The sequence below is a fragment of the Limulus polyphemus genome, unplaced genomic scaffold (genome assembly GCF_000517525.1).
Source record: "Limulus polyphemus unplaced genomic scaffold, Limulus_polyphemus-2.1.2 Scaffold1205, whole genome shotgun sequence".
Taxonomy (NCBI): Eukaryota; Metazoa; Arthropoda; class Merostomata; order Xiphosura; family Limulidae; genus Limulus; species Limulus polyphemus.
Window position 1 is genome coordinate 22,518 of NW_013666815.1, and position 18,887 is coordinate 41,404.

At 31.4% G+C, this 18,887-nt stretch overlaps 1 protein-coding gene across 12 annotated transcripts in view; it reads left to right on the forward strand.

The window, feature by feature from the left end:
• The first annotated feature begins 1,270 nt into the window (after positions 1-1,270).
• The window catches only part of LOC106462599 (shootin-1-like), a 34,414-nt gene continuing 16,797 nt past the window's right edge, over positions 1,271-18,887 (forward strand). For 11 of the 12 annotated variants that reach the window (XM_022389896.1, XM_022389898.1, XM_022389900.1 and 8 more), the window contains exons 1-9: positions 1,377-1,515; positions 6,398-6,450; positions 8,890-8,950; positions 9,868-9,962; positions 11,463-11,634; positions 12,328-12,425; positions 13,105-13,186; positions 15,673-15,767; positions 16,928-17,074. In XM_022389896.1, the coding sequence (XP_022245604.1) occupies positions 1,380-1,515; positions 6,398-6,450; positions 8,890-8,950; positions 9,868-9,962; positions 11,463-11,634; positions 12,328-12,425; positions 13,105-13,186; positions 15,673-15,767; positions 16,928-17,074 (939 nt within the window). In that variant the 5' untranslated portion in view covers positions 1,377-1,379. Of the gene's footprint in view, positions 1,516-6,397; positions 6,451-8,889; positions 8,951-9,867; positions 9,963-11,462; positions 11,635-12,327; positions 12,426-13,104; positions 13,187-15,672; positions 15,768-16,927; positions 17,075-18,887 lie in introns of all 12 variants that reach the window. The other variant, XM_022389897.1, reaches the window with a different exon arrangement.

Here is an 18,887-nt window from a genome sequence, read left to right on the forward strand (position 1 = left end):
AGATTGGGAGTCGAGCGCCCTAACCACCTGGCCATGCCAGGCCCTTACTAGCGACAGCTTTTGAGTTAACTCTTTAGCTTAGTTGGTAATCCACTCGACTGCTGTACAAGAAGTTCAAGTTTCCAGGTTCTGGTCCCCATCATGAGCTAAGTTGAACAAAAAACGCGGCTTGGCTAAGTAATTGTTACGACAGCGTGACGCTAGTAACACATTATGATATTCTAGAAGGATCATGTCTGTTCGTGGCAACTCTGATCTTTTCTACGCGCCCTCTATTATTGAATGTAAGTGCGCCAGATAAAGCGAAATTAATTAATCAGATAATACAATTGCAGACAGATAGAGACGGACAATTGAGTCAAGCGCGGTAGTGACCGTAAGTAAAGTGCGTGACTCGTTGTGAATTATAGCGTGTGTTGACGTTAAAGTGACTGTGGAAATTAAGTGTATTGCAAAGTTGAGTTGAGAAAGAATAAACTAGTTTTATTTAAGAAAGGAATTGTATCGCCGAAGTTTCTCGGAAATAATTTCTACGAAAAATTAACAAACGACCAGAGACGTAACATAATGAATGAATATTTTCTGTAAAATCCTTATCACTATAAGTGTAGTTACCAGTTTGGCCGCCAATTTTGATTTCGTTCCTGTAAGTCAATCCTTTTTTGGACACACCTTTTTTTTTCCACACCTAAGGTGTTTTTGATTAGACATATGTCTATGAGAACATCTCTTCATCTATATAGTATAACATATTGACAAGTATTCTTGTATCAAAAGATTATTTGCTCAGTTATGTTGCATTCTTTATCATTGAATTAGTTTAGCTTACGAAAACTAATATCGTTCGAAACTGTGAGATTTATTTTACTTAATAAATTGCAAGACTAATTATTGTTTAGATAAAACGTGAAAATATTGGCATACTCTTTATTTAGTATGATTATTGGCACAATTACTTATTTAAAATTATAAATACATAACACAAAGAAATAAATAGAACAAATAAAGATCTTAAAATATACATTCATTTTAAATTTTATACAAAGTAGTATCATTTCTTAAAATATTTATGTTATGTTTCTTTTGTATTAACGACAGTTATTTTCTGATTACAATGTAATTAAAACAACAAAAAAGATGAACCAGCCAAAATAAAATATTTATTTTTGCTTTCCTCTCAGACATTGTGATAATTTCTATTTAACGTGTTTGCAATTCACGTAATTTATGTAGATTTTCAACTGGTACAGTAACATTGCGTTTTCATTTGTCGTCAATAGGTTGTTTAGGTGTAACATTTTCTTTTTGTTTTTTAAGGGCGAGGCATGGAGGCGTATTAGGCTAATTAACTACAATTAGTAAAAGTATAGTTGATCAAAATGAGTGAAACTTCGGGTACAGAAGATATATCGTCTCCTATTAGTCATTCAAAAAAAAGCGAAGAAATATCCTGGAAGGAGAAATGTGAAGAGACGGAAGAAAAATTACGAAAATTAAGATTACTTTCGCAAAAAGGTAGCTTTGTGCATGAATAATCATATTATAAATTATAATGTCATTGTCAATGAATTATTTAAATAAATTATATATTTACACTTACAATGTACGCTCCTTTTGAAAGTTTTACTCAGTCTTGTAATATTATTACTGCTAATGATATTAGTAATACTATTAGTTGTCTTATTATTTTATAATTATGAAATACAATGCTATTAGTATTAGTTACAAACTAAGGTAGGGTTATACTATAGAACTTTGAAGAGAGAACATATATATATACCTAAATGATGTAATAGTGAAAAACGTAAAACCGATAGATGCCTGTTTGTTAAGTGTATAAAAATAAAATAACATATGGATAATTGAATAAGGGATCATTTGGCCCTTCAAAATTGGCCGTGCATACCCATCTGCACACCAGTAGCTCAGTGATAAGTATGATGGTTGTAGCGCTCAAAACCAGGTTTCATTACCCGTAATGGGCACAGCACAGGTAATCTGTTGTGTAGCTTTGTGCGTAATAACAAACACACAAAGCATATTGCACTATTTCAATAGAAAATAAGACATCTTAACCCTACCATTCCATCACCTGAACCCTTTCCAATAAGTCAATATCCTCCTTTCTTAGATAGGAGACCACCTATAAGGAAAGTAAAGCTTTAAAAAAATAATAATAAACTTGCCAATCTATATTTTTCTCCTCTTAAACTCTTGGAAAGTGCCAGCCTCCACCCTTGTCAACAGCAACTCATTCCATAAACCAATCATTCTGTTAGAAAAATAAAATTGTCTTAACTTGTACTTAGCCTGTCTCTTCTAGATATTAAGCTTGTACTTTCTCATCCTATTGTCTTTAGAATACAATACAAAAAAGAGGGTTTTTGTTTTTTTAGCATTATACATCTTCAGATTTACTGCTGAACCACTGGAAGGTATTTAACCTTTTCCATCATCCAGGTAACAAGTAACTTCCTCAAAAAATTAACAAATTTGAAAGAGATTTCCCATTGTGAATCCATGTGGTGACTCTTTTATGATATGTTTTTCTAAATTATGTTGTATAACTTCTTTTATCAGACTGTATAATTTTTCCCACTACAGAAATGAGACTATTTGGACTATAATTTACAGAGTAATTCTTATCATTTCCTTTAAGAAAATATATGAAAAATCTCCAATCCTTGGGCACCTGTCCATCATCTATTTATCATACAAAAATGAGAGAGACTCACATACCTGATCTTTTATCTCTTTTAAAACCAGGAGATAAACATTCAAGCTAGTCATGCATTTCCAACATTTTCTTTCCACCATTTAGTAATTTATTTGGATTTTCTGATAGAATGTGATAAAGTTTAAAAAAATCAGTTAAAAAAAAAGATAACTTCAATCAGAGTTTGTGATAAGTTTGTTAAATGAATTGAAGGTTAACTTGATAGGAGGAAGCAAAATTCAGCTGTATTAATGTGGTTCTGTGCTAGGACCATTTACATTAATGATGTTAATAGGGACGTAGTAAGGAAAGTGGTTAATTATATAAAAATCTTAGATCTGGCTAGCTGCTATAAGGATGCTATCGTTTCCTACAGAGGCTTACTTAGATTGGTTTGTAACTTGGACAAACACATGACTTGAGACATTTAATTAAGATACATTTAAGGTTATGGACATTGATTATCAGAATATAAATTTTACATGTGTAATTACAATAGGAATCATCTTGGTTATGTGAATGAGGAGGATGATCTTGGGGTATTGGTTGATACAACTCTCAAACCAGTTTTCTGTTTCCAGTGATTAACCCATTAACTGTGACAGGACCAGCTCGGTTGCCATTTTCTGACTCGCAGATAAAACTGAATTGCCATCAATCACAATAAAATTGTAATTTTCGTCATTCACAGCTGAGCCATAGAACTTCAATGACGGAAATATCCGTCATCCGCAGTTAATGAGTTAATCTAACAGAATTTTGGATTGTATCTATAGGAATATTGACAGTGAGTCTAAAGCAAGACATTAATCACTGGTTTTCCTTATTTTTAGTATTTTTTTGACAGTTCTGGGAAGGACATTGAGTTGTTGGAGAGGGTTCAAAGGAAGGCTACAAGGATGATTCCTGAGTTGGACAGAATGAGATTTCTTGTTTTTCTGGAAATAAGAAGGTTTGGGGATAATGTAATTGAAGTATTCAGAACAATGACATTCATGCTCACCAAGTTGTTTGTATGTCTTCAAAACTTTTGTTGTTAACAGGGTCCTAATAACAAAGGAGTCACACAGATATGTAGACTAAAACACCATCATTATTAAACATAGTCCCAGTGTTTCCTTTTATAGCAACATCTGTGTAATAACTCTGTACATGTCTGTAATTATCATAACAAAAAGTTTGAATTTCTTGTTCTTCTTCTTTCTTCTGCTTCTTTTTTTTTATTACATGATAACAACCAAAATAATGATGTCAAGCAATTTCACTGAGGTTACATAGCTTCAAATGGAGTATCTGCTTTTATAAGTATTATTATTAAGTAGTAGTAATTAAAAAAAATCACAATTCTAGTGTAAACGATGTTATCATTACCCCTTAAAGTTAGCTTTCTCTCAAAAATTTGGTGTTCTTTTAAGAAGCTTAAGTACAGGGTGAAACAGGAATTACCAGCCACTAATAGATAAACAATAATATTACAGTTGGAACCTCATTGTATTTAGAACTTGGTTATAAATACAACCTTCCTATGTGTATTAAAACACTGCATTAAATAAAACAACAAGTAAAGAAAACCATTTCAAACAAGAGGGAATCCTCAATAGTTGCAGATGTAATTAGATCTCAAATCGATCAAGAGATGGAGCTATGAGCTAAAAGTTTGTACTTGAAAAAAAAAAAACTCAGAGCCATTTTATGAACCGCTGTGCCACGGCTAAAAAGGAAGTAAATATAAGGATGGCTAATATGAATCCTTCAAAAGCATTAAAACAAGAACTTAATAAATAATTAAAATCAACGTTTCATATGTTTACAGAGCTTTAAAAATATGTTCAAGATTTTTGTAAGGAATTGTTATTAATTAAATATGTAGCTGTTGAAAGAGGATTTGAACCAAATATAGTTGATAGAGCATTCCAGAAATATAACAAATGTTTAACTTGAGTTAAAAATATCACGTTAAGATCTATTTATGATAAAACCAAAAAAGAAACTTTTAAGTGTACCTTATACTCCAGGATTAACCGATCAATTATTTAAAGCTTTCAAGAAACAACAAAACTTTTATACCATCTTGAAACCTATAAATAAGATTAAAGAAATGTTGGGGAATACTAAAGATAAAATAAATTATAAGATAAAACTGGAATTTACAAAATAGAATGTGAATGTGGGAGTATTTATATTGGTCAAAGTAAAAGGAATTTAAAGTACAGATTACAGGAACATAAAGGTTACTTAAGAAATAATAAAATAGAAAACTTAGCTATAGCAGAACACATAAAAACAGCACAAGAAATTTTACAGGAAAAAAATAATTTTAGCTCAACCTTATGATATTACAGTTTAAATGTCGGAGAATCGCTATAAATAATAAAATTTAATAAACAAAAACAAGTATTAAACAGAGGTGAAGGGTCATCGAGTCAGTACGTTGATATTTGGCATGATGTAATATAAAGGATGTAAATAGCAATGGAATGTAATATCATGTGGCAGGAAAAAAAATTATAAATTAGTATGTCTTGCAGATAACTCCTGAAGACCAAGAGGATGTTGAAACATTTATTTTTAAGTGAAAGCCATTGACAACTTCAGTAAAGTTTCTAAAATTGTGTAAATATGAAAGGTTGATTTTACTTATTTATTAAAGTTTAGACAATACACAAGTTCCGATCATTCATACCTAATACAAACAAGTCAGTAAGGGATGGCATTTGGATCATCTCTACATAATAGCATAGAAAAGAATTAACATTTAGCAATATATATATATATATATAATTATTCAATCACAATCGAGTTTAATTCATGCTGTTTATGTCTGTTAACATTTTACTACACTGTGTGCCTGTGCTATTATGTAGGGATGATACTTTGTACAGGAACAGCCTTTGTTGTCTATATGTTACAATAATGTACCCTTCATCTTTTCCACGTAAGCATACACAGCAGGTAAGACAGAACCATCACACTGTCAGTCCAGCATCGTAAATTCTTATAAATTATGAAACATTGAGAATCCTTTCGACTAACTGCCAACATCCCTCAACAAACAAACACTAAGCATTAAATCCAGCTCAGATATCCATCAACCCTTTTCTTAAACTCTTGCAAAGTTAGAACTTTTACCACTCTAGATGGTAATTTATTTCACAGATTTATCACCACATACCACAGCTGGTACTGTCTCACCTATCTAAAATCTTAACCATCTAATTGTTAACTTGTTTTTATACATACCATTCATATTAATGGGATCTGTAAGCTAAGTAATTTCATGCTTCTGCCTGTCACAATACTCAGTGTAAGGAAATTATGAAAAAAATTGGTGTTTTTATGTAAAAAAGAAAAACTTTTCAAGAAAGAGGAAGTAAATGTAGAGCTGGCTAATATCAATCCTTCAAAAACAACGTAGTAGGGATGACAGTTTCCTTGAGAACTTTTCAAAAGTTTTACAAAACTTTTCTCCTTGAGAAAAACTCAAATCCACACTTTACTTTTCATGAAATTATCAACTACCCTTTTAAACTTGTGTAAGATGACAGCAACTCATTCCATATGACAATAACCCCGTTTGAAAAAATAAAAAGTTCAAAAGCATATTTCTAGGAATCTTCTGAAATCGCAATGAATTTTGTGTAGTGCAGAAACATAAATATTGACTTTTTTTTTCCACTCTAGTTATTAGTGACTATGAAGGACTTGAGAAAAGATACCATGCAAGCGTGAAACAGGTATTAATAGCTTTTCTTTAGCACTTGGTTAGTCATTAGAAAACTTTGTTAGATAGTTTAGTTAATCATTAGCATAATTTATGTTAAATTGGGTATTCATTAGCATAATTTATGCTAATTAGGTTGGTTAAATCATTAGCATAATTTATGTTAAATTGGTTAATCATTAATATAGTTTAAGTTGGTTAACTACTAATATGCTATGCTAAATACACAGTGTACATGAAATGAAAGGGCTAAGCTTAACAAGTATTATCCATAGTAAACTGTATGATGTTCATATTCAAAATATACACATTATTAAATGTTAACATAATTTATGCTAATTAGGTTGGTTAATCATTAGCATAGTTTAAGTTGGTTAACCATAAACAAGTTATGTTAAATACACAATGTACATTAATGAAAGGCTAAGCTTAACCAGTACTGTCCACAGTAAACTGATGTTTACATTCAAAATAAACACATTATGAAATGTGGATAGTACAGTGTAGATATCCTTGTAACTAAGAGCTCATTGAAAGGTTTGAAAAGTCAAAAGTTACCATATTTTACTAAAACATAGTATAATTAGGTTGTTATGGACTTGCTTTTTAGATCTTGTAGGTCAAAAGGTTAAATGTTTAAAGCCACACAGATTGTTTTACAGCTTTATTGGCACAAAAAAGGATAAGATAAGGGAATTTCTGAGTTGCTGTATGAGTTATGAGCTGGGTAGGTAACTGATTAAACTGGAGTTATCTAAAAACCATGGGCCGGGATTTGTTATCTGACAACCGTGGGCCGGGATTTGTTATCTGAGAACCGTGGGCCGGGATTTGTTATCTGACAACCGTGGGCCGGGATTTGTTATCTAATAACCATAGACTGAGATTTTTTTTATCTAACAGGAATATTTTATATTACAACTTACACCACCACAAAGTGAATAGCATCTTTTGATCAGTTGATTATTTTTGTAACAGTAGATTTAATTATAATTTTGATTAATTGGTTGTTGGAATATTTCAAAACAGTAATAATTAGAAACACTTACTTTAAATTAAGTGATTAGTTTAAGTGACACTAATTAATGTAATTTCTACTCATAGATAATTGATTATTTTTGATTAAATTGCACAGCTGTAAACAAAATCTACACTGTTCATTGATTTTCTTTTGGTGTTTGAGAAAAGAGTTAATTTCAGGTTTAAAACGAAACCAACCTTCGTGAATAAAGAATACAGTACTTATTCACTGACATCTGGAGAGTATGGGTTTGTTTAAATATTTGAACATTTCTAATCATATAGAAGGAAAAAATTCCTCGTCTCCTACATCCATTCCCCCTTCATTTTTATCATATTTGGTCAACAACAGCTTAATCCAGTGTGCACGGAGTCAGTCCAATGGACCAGTTATGTATTGGAGAAGGAATATTGACCATAACTCCGAGCTTACTACATGTATCTATGCGAAATGGGAAAAGCTTTTAGTAAAAATGTACAAGTTTGTTGTACACAAAACAAATGTATTTGGAAAATATGGGGTTAAATAAATAGTTGGTAACTTTGACATCACATTCATAATACCTTGTTCAATGTCACCCTGCAAAAGGGCATGGCATATGCACTTTGACCCACCCACCCCATCCATGCAAATAGGGTTAAACCATTATTTAACATCACTGATTACAAGTAGAAACAGCACAAGTTACTAATAAGAATGGACCATTCACTAATTGCATTTGTTTCAACATTAATAACTGTGTACATTTTGTCAATTTTAACGTATAAACGGTGTTAATATTGTTCGTTTAATTTCTAATATTATTATTTGTGTTATACTATTAGAAAATAAATTACGAATGATTAATTGAACTTTGCGTTTAATTCTAAAAATAAACTTCTCAAAGCAATTAAAGGGTAATCAAGTTTTTCTATATTTCAGACAAAAATTCATATTAACCACCTTTAAATTATGTTAACGGAAGTCCTGCGTTCAAAATGCACACTGGAAAGTAGTTCTTGAACCATTACCAAACCTCTTAATAGAATAATTACTCCTGTCTCCCAACATTCTGTAAAAAAAAAATAATCACTCTCTTCTGATATGTGTTTGTCAGATTATATTTAGTTTAAGGACTAGATAATATATCAAGTAAATAGAATTGTTATTAAAAGCATGTACAAGAAAATTTAAACTTCATTTCACATTCTTGAAAATTTTTCATTTTTTACCAGACTGTATTGTATTGTATAAAATTATCTTAATACTCTTTGAAAAACAGAAATGTTAAACAAAAGGTTATTAGAGAATATTTCCACTTTTCATAACTTCTGTTAAGGATTTTTTTGCAAGTTTTTTATATATAGTTCTAAGTGATTACACAGCACATACAAAGTTTGTTTACTGTGGTTCTGATAGTGATAGTTTCATGTCATGTAATTTTTATTTAAGTACGAAGTTTTGAAGAAGAATTACAAAGAAAAGGAACAACTCGTGCAGAAGTTTGAAGAAGGTGGGTTCAAGTGTCTTTTTGCCTATATTTGACACTAATGCATGCACATTTAGTGTCATGCTTTTAATAGTACAAAACATAAGGTACAATATGTTTTTATTTGTTGATATTTGTCTTTATCTCTTGTAATATATAACACTTAAATATGCTTAATCAAAAACAGTTTTTTGAAATAAAGGTTTTTCATTCCGATATATAACTTTAACGCAACACTTTTTAGACCCCTTAACCCTTTGAGTACGTAATTAAATTTCGAGTGGGTTCTCAAAAAGTGTCAATTATCCACTGATAAATGAAATTTAGAATCTGACCTTATTTATAGTACTTTCTCAATATCAAAATCCACTAGTTTCACCTTTAATCGGTGATGTACCCGCAAGTGGTAATAAGGCAGGCAATTCAAGGACATGTGAGTATCCCAATTGTCGTACTATGAGGAAAAGCTTTAGTGCAACAAGTGGATTTATCCCACGGTGTCACAAAACAGCTATAAATGTCAAGTCGGATAAATCCGCTTGCTGCACCAAAGGGTTAACTTTGTTTATTGAACCCATTTATTTAAGTATTCAAAATTTAAAGCTAATCTCATATCTCCTACACATGAAAATCTGTAAGTAATCCTCATGTTTATAATTTATTTGGTGTGTTAAATAACGTTTAATATTGATGTCAAATTTTTATGAGCATTCTTCACATTGTAGTTTCAAAACTGGAAGTTCTTTTTGTAAATTTTAATATTAATATAATGTTTACATGCATATAATATTGCCCGTTTTGTATCATCAGAGTTTAAGTAGTGAATTAGAAATATTTATCTCTTTCAAGGATGTAGATGTTTCACTGTGTTTGTGCTTATTTTAGTTCTCACTTGTGTAGGTAGCTTGCTTTGATCAGAAGATAATATTAATTTATGATAGGTGTCGAACAAGCTTGGAAAGAACATGAAACACTGAAGAACCAGCTTGATGTTCAGACAGAAGCCAGCAATGAAGTGATAAAAAGAGCTTCAAAGGTTTGTTATACATCAAACCAAGCAGTAATTATTTTGTGAACATTTCAAAGGAGTTATGAATTAAATACTTTTGGATCTTTCTCATCTGGGAGAAAACGTCCGAAAGTTGCTTTCATTTATATTTTGTACCATTCTATGAAAATTTAAAACTTGATTGTGCAATATTATCACACCTATGTTCATATTTACTTTATCAACTCTAAAACCATTTAAAATGGTTGAGAAACTTTATGATATAAAATTAAAAATGTTTATAAGAGCGAGCAAACTGTTTAAACGGAAATTTGGTCATTTTTGATAAATCTAAACATTTTGAAATCAAAATATTGCATCTTTAAAACACATACTTAATTAGTTACGACGGAAAGTTATTAGTTTAGTCAGCAGTGGTTAATCAAAAGGATATTTTTATGTTAATGTTTCATCTCATTTCTTGTACTTATAAAGTTGAATTATGTACATTGCTGTAATTATAACATGTTCTTCATCTCTTACTTGAGCCCGATATCATCTGGTATTTACGAAGTCTTCTCACCATGACAACACCGTAACGACTGTTCATGTGTTGTTAAAGTATATATCAATAGCAAGTTGTAAAGCTTCATGAAGTGTGTAGGCATCTTAATTTATAAAAAAAAATGCAGAACTCAATGTTTAGCTGTGAGGAGTATTGTAGTTTACAATTAAGTGTGGGGTAGTCACACGAGTTGCAGAATAGACGAGGTTGACCACATAACAGTTACAAAACTATTCACATAGTGATTTTAGAATGAAACCTAATAAATGTTTTGTAAATTTGGGATTGACTGTTCTTCTTACACCTGCATTCATTACCTAGGTTTTATGCTTTATTGATGATTTTTTTTAAGTTTTTTTGCTACAAAATACAGCTTACTAACCAAATCCTTTCATTCATTCTAATTTGTTTCACTCTGTTGAGAGTTTGGTTTTTTTTCCTATGTTAACTATCTTGCTTGTTGTTGTTGTAGCTCTTTCAGTTATTTGGAAACAGTTGATATATGTATATTCGATATAAGAAGCACCTTTTGGCTTCACTGTTCTCTGTCTGGGAAATTAAATCACTAGTTATGTACTTCAGTCTTCGTTTTTGTTCTTTTAAGTTGCTGAATACTAAAGTCAGTGATAATAGGTGAGGTTGGAGAAATACCAATGAAGATATAGCATCAGATTTTATCTTTTTTTTTTTTAGGCTTCACAGACATATAACTTTCTTTATACCAAAGACTTCATATATGTTCTTCATTATGGAAGAGTATTTAAAAAACGTGATATGTATCTGGATTAATTGACCACAAACAGAAACGATAAGAATGTCACTTAAGATCTTTAGGGAATTGTAAATATTGAATACTGGTGTTTTTTCAAATTTTTTTGCTACAACTAAACACAGCACACACACACGTGATATATTTAAGTAACGGATTCATTTTCCTTTGACGATCAGCATTGTGTAAATTAGTGTTTTATTTTTGCTTGCAGTGGTACAGAGAAAATAGATCTCTGAAACGAAAATCCACGCTGTTGATGCAGAAAGTGATGGACTTGGGCACAGTAGATATTCAAGAGATGGCTTCTTTGGATACAACTAGTGCTGTGGGAGCAGTAGACGAAGAAGATGAAGATAAAGAGTTATTGAAGTCTAATATAAGCAGTAAGTGACTCTACTAGGAAGTATGAGCTAGGTATTACCTAATGATTAGTGTGCCACGAGTAAGTCATTTAATAAGAAGTTTAGACTGAGCATCACCTAATGCTTAGTGTGCCAAGTCTTAGGTTTGAACCCCAGTATGTCACTAAACACTCCACATTTTAAGCTGTGGGTGAATTATCAATCATGTTATTTGGTTAAGAGTAGCCTCACAAGTGGTAGATGCTTCTGATTGGTTGCCCTCATTTTTTGGCAACTGTTCTATATTATGGATAGCTACATCTGACCCTAGCGGCTCTGATTGGCCATTTATTCTGTGGTTTGTATAAGGTGCCTTCCAGATTGAAAATATCAAACAAAAAAAAATCGAGAATAATTTTTTATAGTACCGAAGTACTGATCTATTATACATTGTATTGTGATTTTATTTTACCTTTGAACTACACCCTAATAACAATTTTAACCTATATTTATTTACTTTAGAACCTTGTTGCTTTAAATAAGAGTGGATTTAGACATAATGTTTTTCATCATCATTTAGACTCCATTGTTGAGTTTTCTTGTGTTTAGAAGCTGCTTTTAATGATCAGTTAATTAAATCTCCTAATGAACTTTGTGGTATAATTCACACGCAACAGTAAACCAAGAAATGTACAGACTTGAAGCTCACACTTGATATTTATTTTTGTTTTACAGAACTTACAGAAGAAGTAGCATCTTTACGAACGGAGCTGAAAAATGCTAAGATGAAGGAACTGGACTTGACAGAAGCAGTTCAATCTTTAACTGGAAAGGTAAAAACGTAAACTGAGATGATTGAAGTTTCTCTATTGGGTCTGCTGTTAGCTAAAGCTTCAATATGTATCCTTGTAAAATTTTATCATTTTTTACTGTTATTTTAAGCATTTGTCAAAATGTGTTGTGCTTGTTAGAACCATACTCATAGCTGTGATAGTTTGATACTACATTTTTGTCTCAGTTTTACTTTCACAGTCAAGCCTTGGACATATTCTCAGTGTTTTAGATGTTAAAATGGTCTATTGTAAAAACTAAATGTCATAAAATGATTTAATCTATGTGAGATACGATGTTTGTTTATATTGTAAATGAGAAAAAAAGCCTCACTTTAAGATTATCTATCCTGGGCTAAAAACTGTAATTCTCAAAACCATAATTTCATAACTTAATTTGTGTGAAGCATCTGATAACAGCCAAGTGATCTTGAGAATAAAGTACTCTCTCAGTTTTAATAGAAATAACGATCTTGAGGGGATTTTATGATTTAATTCTAGGTTTTCTGTTCTGCCATGGAAACTGGACTTTTTTGAGTGTATATCATTTTCTTTAAACTTTTAATAGCTCTCTTAGAAAGATTAGTTGTTTCTGTAGCTTATTATTAGTTGTTTGATTTCTTTGGGAAATTGGCTTTATTACTTTTCTATTTGACCCATGAAATATCTCCCTTTTTTTCAGTATGAATACGAAAAACAAGCCCGTAATGAAATATCAGCAGAGTTAAAATCACTTAAGTCCACTTTAGATCAGTTCAAGAAAGGTAAAGTAAAACTGTTTTTAATTTTTACTCAATCTCACAATAGTCTTGTGTTTGTATAAATACAACGTTTAACAGCTCTTGTGTTTTGCTTTTGTTCTACAGGGATGATTATCTAGTGTATTAGGCACCGTGCAGTAAATACTTTGACTCGGCTAGAAAAATACAACATAGGCTCCTTTCTTAACTTTAGTTTATCTCTGTATTCCATGCAAGTTTGTTGAATTTTTCTCTACTTGTTTGAATCAAATTAAGTTTATGCAAAGTGACCTTGATTGAAGTTCATTCACCGAGAAAGGGGATTAATTTTTTTATAATGCATATCTATTTATTTAAAAAAAAAACATTTGTGCAACATTTATATTATAGAAACAAAATAACATTTTTATCAGATTTTCCATCCCATGGTGAATGGTGTTATTAAGTCCCACCACTTGTTTACCCCTGTCCATTCCATTCTTGTGGACAGGATATCTAAAGATTGGATGGATTTTGTTCAAACTTATACAACAGTTACTACATACAAAGTTCTAAAACTGATTAACTTTTGAAGGTTATGGGTAAAAGGTCAAGATCGAAAGATTATTGGTACGTAGAAAATCCACCTCAATCTTCTGTACATAATGTCTAAATTTTGGATGAATGGATTTCGACCCAGTTTATATAACACTTTTGCTATGGGCATCTTTTTCTGCACATGTCACGAGGTTTTTAGTGATTTATATTCAAATTTTAATTAAAGTACTTTATTATCATGACATACAAATAAACTTGGCATCAAAACATGGCTAATATTTAAAGTTTTAATATGAAATAAGTTTTAAGTCCTTAATTTTATAAGGCAATATTTAAAATAAATTTCTCAATTTTTCTCTAGTATGAGAATTGTGGCCTTTGCTCTCTAAATATCCCCTCTTCTCTAATTTACTTACCACCTCTCCAAAAAGTATGAAATTTAACATATATTACTCATCATAATGTTGTCATCATTCAGTCAAAGCATAATTTTAATAGCCTTCAATCTTATTTGGTTACAGAGCTATAAACTAACCACTTCTTGCCACGCCCACTTGTCAAATCCTCTCTTTCACAAATTACCAATAGTTCTCTTTGATATTTAATATTATATTATGTATAACCAATAGAAAGCCAAGGTTTTAATCCGTCAAATGATGTATTATATTATGTTGTTCTCTGTACAGAGAATTGTCTATTTTGCTTACAGTTCAAACTTTATTCCCAGGGGAAACACATCAATGATCGTGGCTGAATGTTTTTTAACAGCTCTTGCCACATAGTCAGAAAGCCAGAAAAATTGTGATAGTTATGGGACATTGTCTGCTTTTTGCATGTTATTATCCTCTGTGCTTTGGTTCATTATCTAATTAAATAAAAATTATTTAGTGCAGTTGTACCATTAATATAAAAATTGGGGTTTCATTGACATTCGACAGCAGAAAAAGAAGATCCAAGTAAGTACTTTATTTCTTGTTTTTCATGTGTATTCTTTATTTATTATTATAAAAGTAACTAAAATGTAAAAATTAGAAACTTTTTAGGTTTAGATTAGGTACAATAAATGATGATAATAATAAAAAAAAAAATTCATGGTATGCTCGTAAACAACTTTCGAGTAGTTTATGTGTTAAGTAGGATAATGTGAACTACATATTCACCAAGTGATTTACTACTTATATGGTAAAAATATAAGTTAGACACTGTTTAAAGGGTAATAAAACAATAATTTTTAAGTATAAACAGATGTATACTGTTCCCAGTTTAAAGCTATTTAAGATAAACAAATGTAGTTTCATGTTACAATTTGAAGTCATTCTAGAAAGAAAAAAAAGGGTAATTCAGATTCAATTAATTTTTTTTTTGGTGGTTGCGAGATTAGTCAGATTCATCAACCTTGTATATAGTTAGAGTAGATAAAATATAACGTTTTACTGAAAAAAACATTTTAAATTTATTTAGGAGGTTTTGGATAACATGCAAATAAAATTTGAGATTTTTCAAGTAATTAAAGATATTTTTAATCTTAACATGAAAATCACTTTGCACTCAGAGCAGTCAACACTTTGACACCATATGCTCATGGGGAAATTTTTAGTAAAAATACTTCATTAAAAATTGTGATATATTTTTTTTTGTCTACAAATGATTTAGCGACTCCTGAAAGCTTGTAAAATTTCACGAAGGTACGCAAAACGTATCAGCAGTTATATTATGGAAACTATAGAGGTCAATTTGGGGTCATCAAATTGGGAGGACTTAAACATTAGACATTAGTGCGAACATGGGTGTTTTGTAAACACAACTTGCATTTGTTTAGATATGTAATGATGAAAGAAATTGTTGAACAAACAAACATTTCTGTAATAAAACTTACAGATTCACTACAGTTCAAACTTTTGACGAGTCAATGCAATTAAATAGAAACTACATATTGGTTGAAGGTATGTTACTTTTGTTTTTTCTTCTAACAGTGTCTGTTCTAGCTGCAGAGGAGTTTGTATCAATAAAGCAGCTCTATCAAGAGGAATCCGAGAAAGCTAGAATAGCCGACAGTCGAGCCAAAAAAGTAATATGTCAGTCTATAATATTTTTATTACTGCTGATGTTTTGTGAGGATGACTTGTAATTAATGATTGAAGTATTTTTAAGAATGAGTACTAAACTTTCAGTTTAAAATGTGGATTATTCCAAAAGGAAAGGGATTTCAAATTGTGAAACGACGATTGTTTCAAGCAACTAGTGTACAATATACTTTTCCTTTAAAATTGTGAAAATTATTTCTAATTGGATAAATAATGTCTAATGTTTTTTATTACAAAGGAAATTTGTTGAAACTCTCCTTTGAGAAAATAATTTGTTTATAAGTCAGAATATTTCTTAACAGCACATGTGTATGCTAGAATGTGTTGTGTTTGTGTGTAGCAGTGTGAGAAAGTGTTCTGTGTTTGTGTAGCAGTGTGAGAAAGTGTTCTGTGTTTGTGTGTAGCATTGTGAGAAAGTGTTCTGTGTTTGTGTAGCATTGTGAGAAAGTGATCTGTGTTTGTGTAGTATTGTGAGAAAGTGTTCTGTGTTTGTGTGTAGCATTGTGAGAAAGTGTTCTGTGTTTGTGTGTAACAGTGTGAGAAAGTGCTCTGTGTTTGTGTCTAGCAGTGTGAGAAAGTGCTCTGTGTTTGTGTGTAGCAGTGTGAGAAAGTGTTCCGTGTTTGTGTCCTCACACTGCTACACAAACACGGAACACTTTCTCACACTGCTACAGGAACACTTTCTCACACTGCTACACACAAACACGGAACACTTTCTCACACTGCTACACACAAAACACGGAACACTTTGTGTTTGTGTGTAACAGTGTGAGAAAGTGTTCTGTGTTTTGTATGTAGAGTTGTAAAAGCTGTGATTGAAAATATTTATACATTTATTTTTTATGTACAGTCTCATATATTGATAATTTTAAAAGCTTGGATATATGATAAACTATTATTACACAAAATTAATAGTCCTAACATTGATGACACACTTAGAATTTAATCGTGCATATTTTTAATCAATACAGTCGACATTATCTAGAAGACATAGCTTGATAGAAAATAAAAACCGATTGTTTTAGTACTTTAGATATAAAATGAAAGTAATCAGGATTTTAATTTTTCTAAAAATTATTGCTTTTTTCTTGGAGTATTTCCTTTTGTATGGTGATATTCCTTGTATATTTTTACACATGTTTAGACCCAACGAGAAAGGAATGCTTTGGTTAGACAGAGTGCAGTGTTGTTGGATGAGAATTCTGATAACTCAAAACTGATGAAAGCAATGGACGAGATAGTACAACTTAACCAAGAACTTGAAAAAGAAAGACAAAAAAATGAAGACATGGTGAGTACGTTGAATATATTTTTTAACTTGAAGATAACAGGTGTTCTTCCCAGAGAATTGGTGGTAATTGTGTAAACGTTACACTGACAGAAAAGGAACACGTTGTGCAGGGATATTTACTGAAGTGATTTTATGTAAAGTAACGTATCTTCCAATCGTTGTTTTGTAATAAAATTATACACAAAAATTTAATACTCAATTGTTACCCCAATGTTTATCCTTTATTAAAGAAACCAACATTAGCTACATGGGCACTGGTAGGGAGGCTTTCTGGGGCTGAAGCTACCCCAAAATGTGCCTGAACCTTCCCTGTATGTAGCCCCTGTGTGCCACAAAAAGAGTTTATTATCAAATTTGATTCACTTTCTAAATACCACAGTATATGTGCCCATAAGATATAGAGTACAACACTTAATTTTGTGTTTGTCAATTTCAGCTCCCCTCGCTGGGAATAGGATGTTATCCAGTGCCATTACCAGTGTTTGATGGGACATATAAATTTGGTACCCCCCACCCACCCAACCAATTAATTTGCGTTGTTAGTCAATTGGACAATCAGTACCCCCAGTCGAGTTGGTATCCTCTGCAAACACACCGCTTGCACTACCATAGTACGGCCCAGGTACTATCATCATCTCTTAGCTAGCTATAATTTATATTGGAAATAATTAGATGAATTGATGACTAAATTCACCATCACATCCATTATAAAGAAGCTGTGTAGCATGGTACATATAAACTGTACAACGCATGTGAACTGTTACGTGAAATGGTAAGAACCACAGTGAGGAGAGGGGGATGGGACCACCGACATTCACTATTTGTTTATGTTTTCCTAGTGAAACTTGATACAAACTTTTTAAATAGTGTAGTTTTTTTGTACAAAAAAATTCCTAAAGTTCGATTTAGTATTGTAATGTTTTTTAGGTTATGAACTGTCTGAACTTTTGAAGTGAAACACTGTTTTGAGAAAAGATAATTCTTCCTTTCATATTAAGACTTTATTTGCTATTACTAATCTGGAAGTTTATGTCCAGTCAGTTTGAAGTATCTTAATTGGTCTGGTGGTAAGGGCTCTAGAGTCACAATCTGACGGTCATGAGTTTGAATTCCCATCACTGAACATGCTTGTTCTACATAGTTACTGTCTGGGCCTGGGTGTAAACATTTTTTGCATCCAAAATTATAGGCTAACACCAAACTAGTTGGGATTAAGATTGTTATGGAGAAGAAGTTTGAAGTTGTTTAATGGTAATCAGTTTACATGTTTTAGATTTTAATGGTTGAAGGAATCAACTTCCTGCTGTAAATTATAGAAATGTGGTATAACTAACAAAGATTCACCTGTGAAAAAAAAAAAACTGTCATTTCGGTAAGGTGATGCAACCATTACCTTCGTCAGGCATTGTAATGTGATATTTTGCCAACAGTGTTTTTGTTTGAGATTAATTTTATATCTAATAATTATAGTTTGTTTTCAATAAATAAATTCTTATAAACGTGTGTTGTTTAAATGCAACAGACTTAAAAATATAATTGAAAAAAAATTTGTATTCTTTGATAGATTACTTAGGCAGAGCATTCATGATGAAACTCAATTGAATGGATAGCAACTGCCTGTTGTAGAAACACAAGTGTAGAGGACGATGTTTCGAAAGTCTTCTGCTTGAAGACGAAAGGCAGAAAACTTCCAAAATGTCGTTCTCTACACTTGTGTTTCTACAACAGGCAGTTGCTATCCATTCAACCGAGTTTCATCAAAAAAAAACATTGTCATCTGAGTAGTTGGCCGTTACAGGCCATAATTTAATGT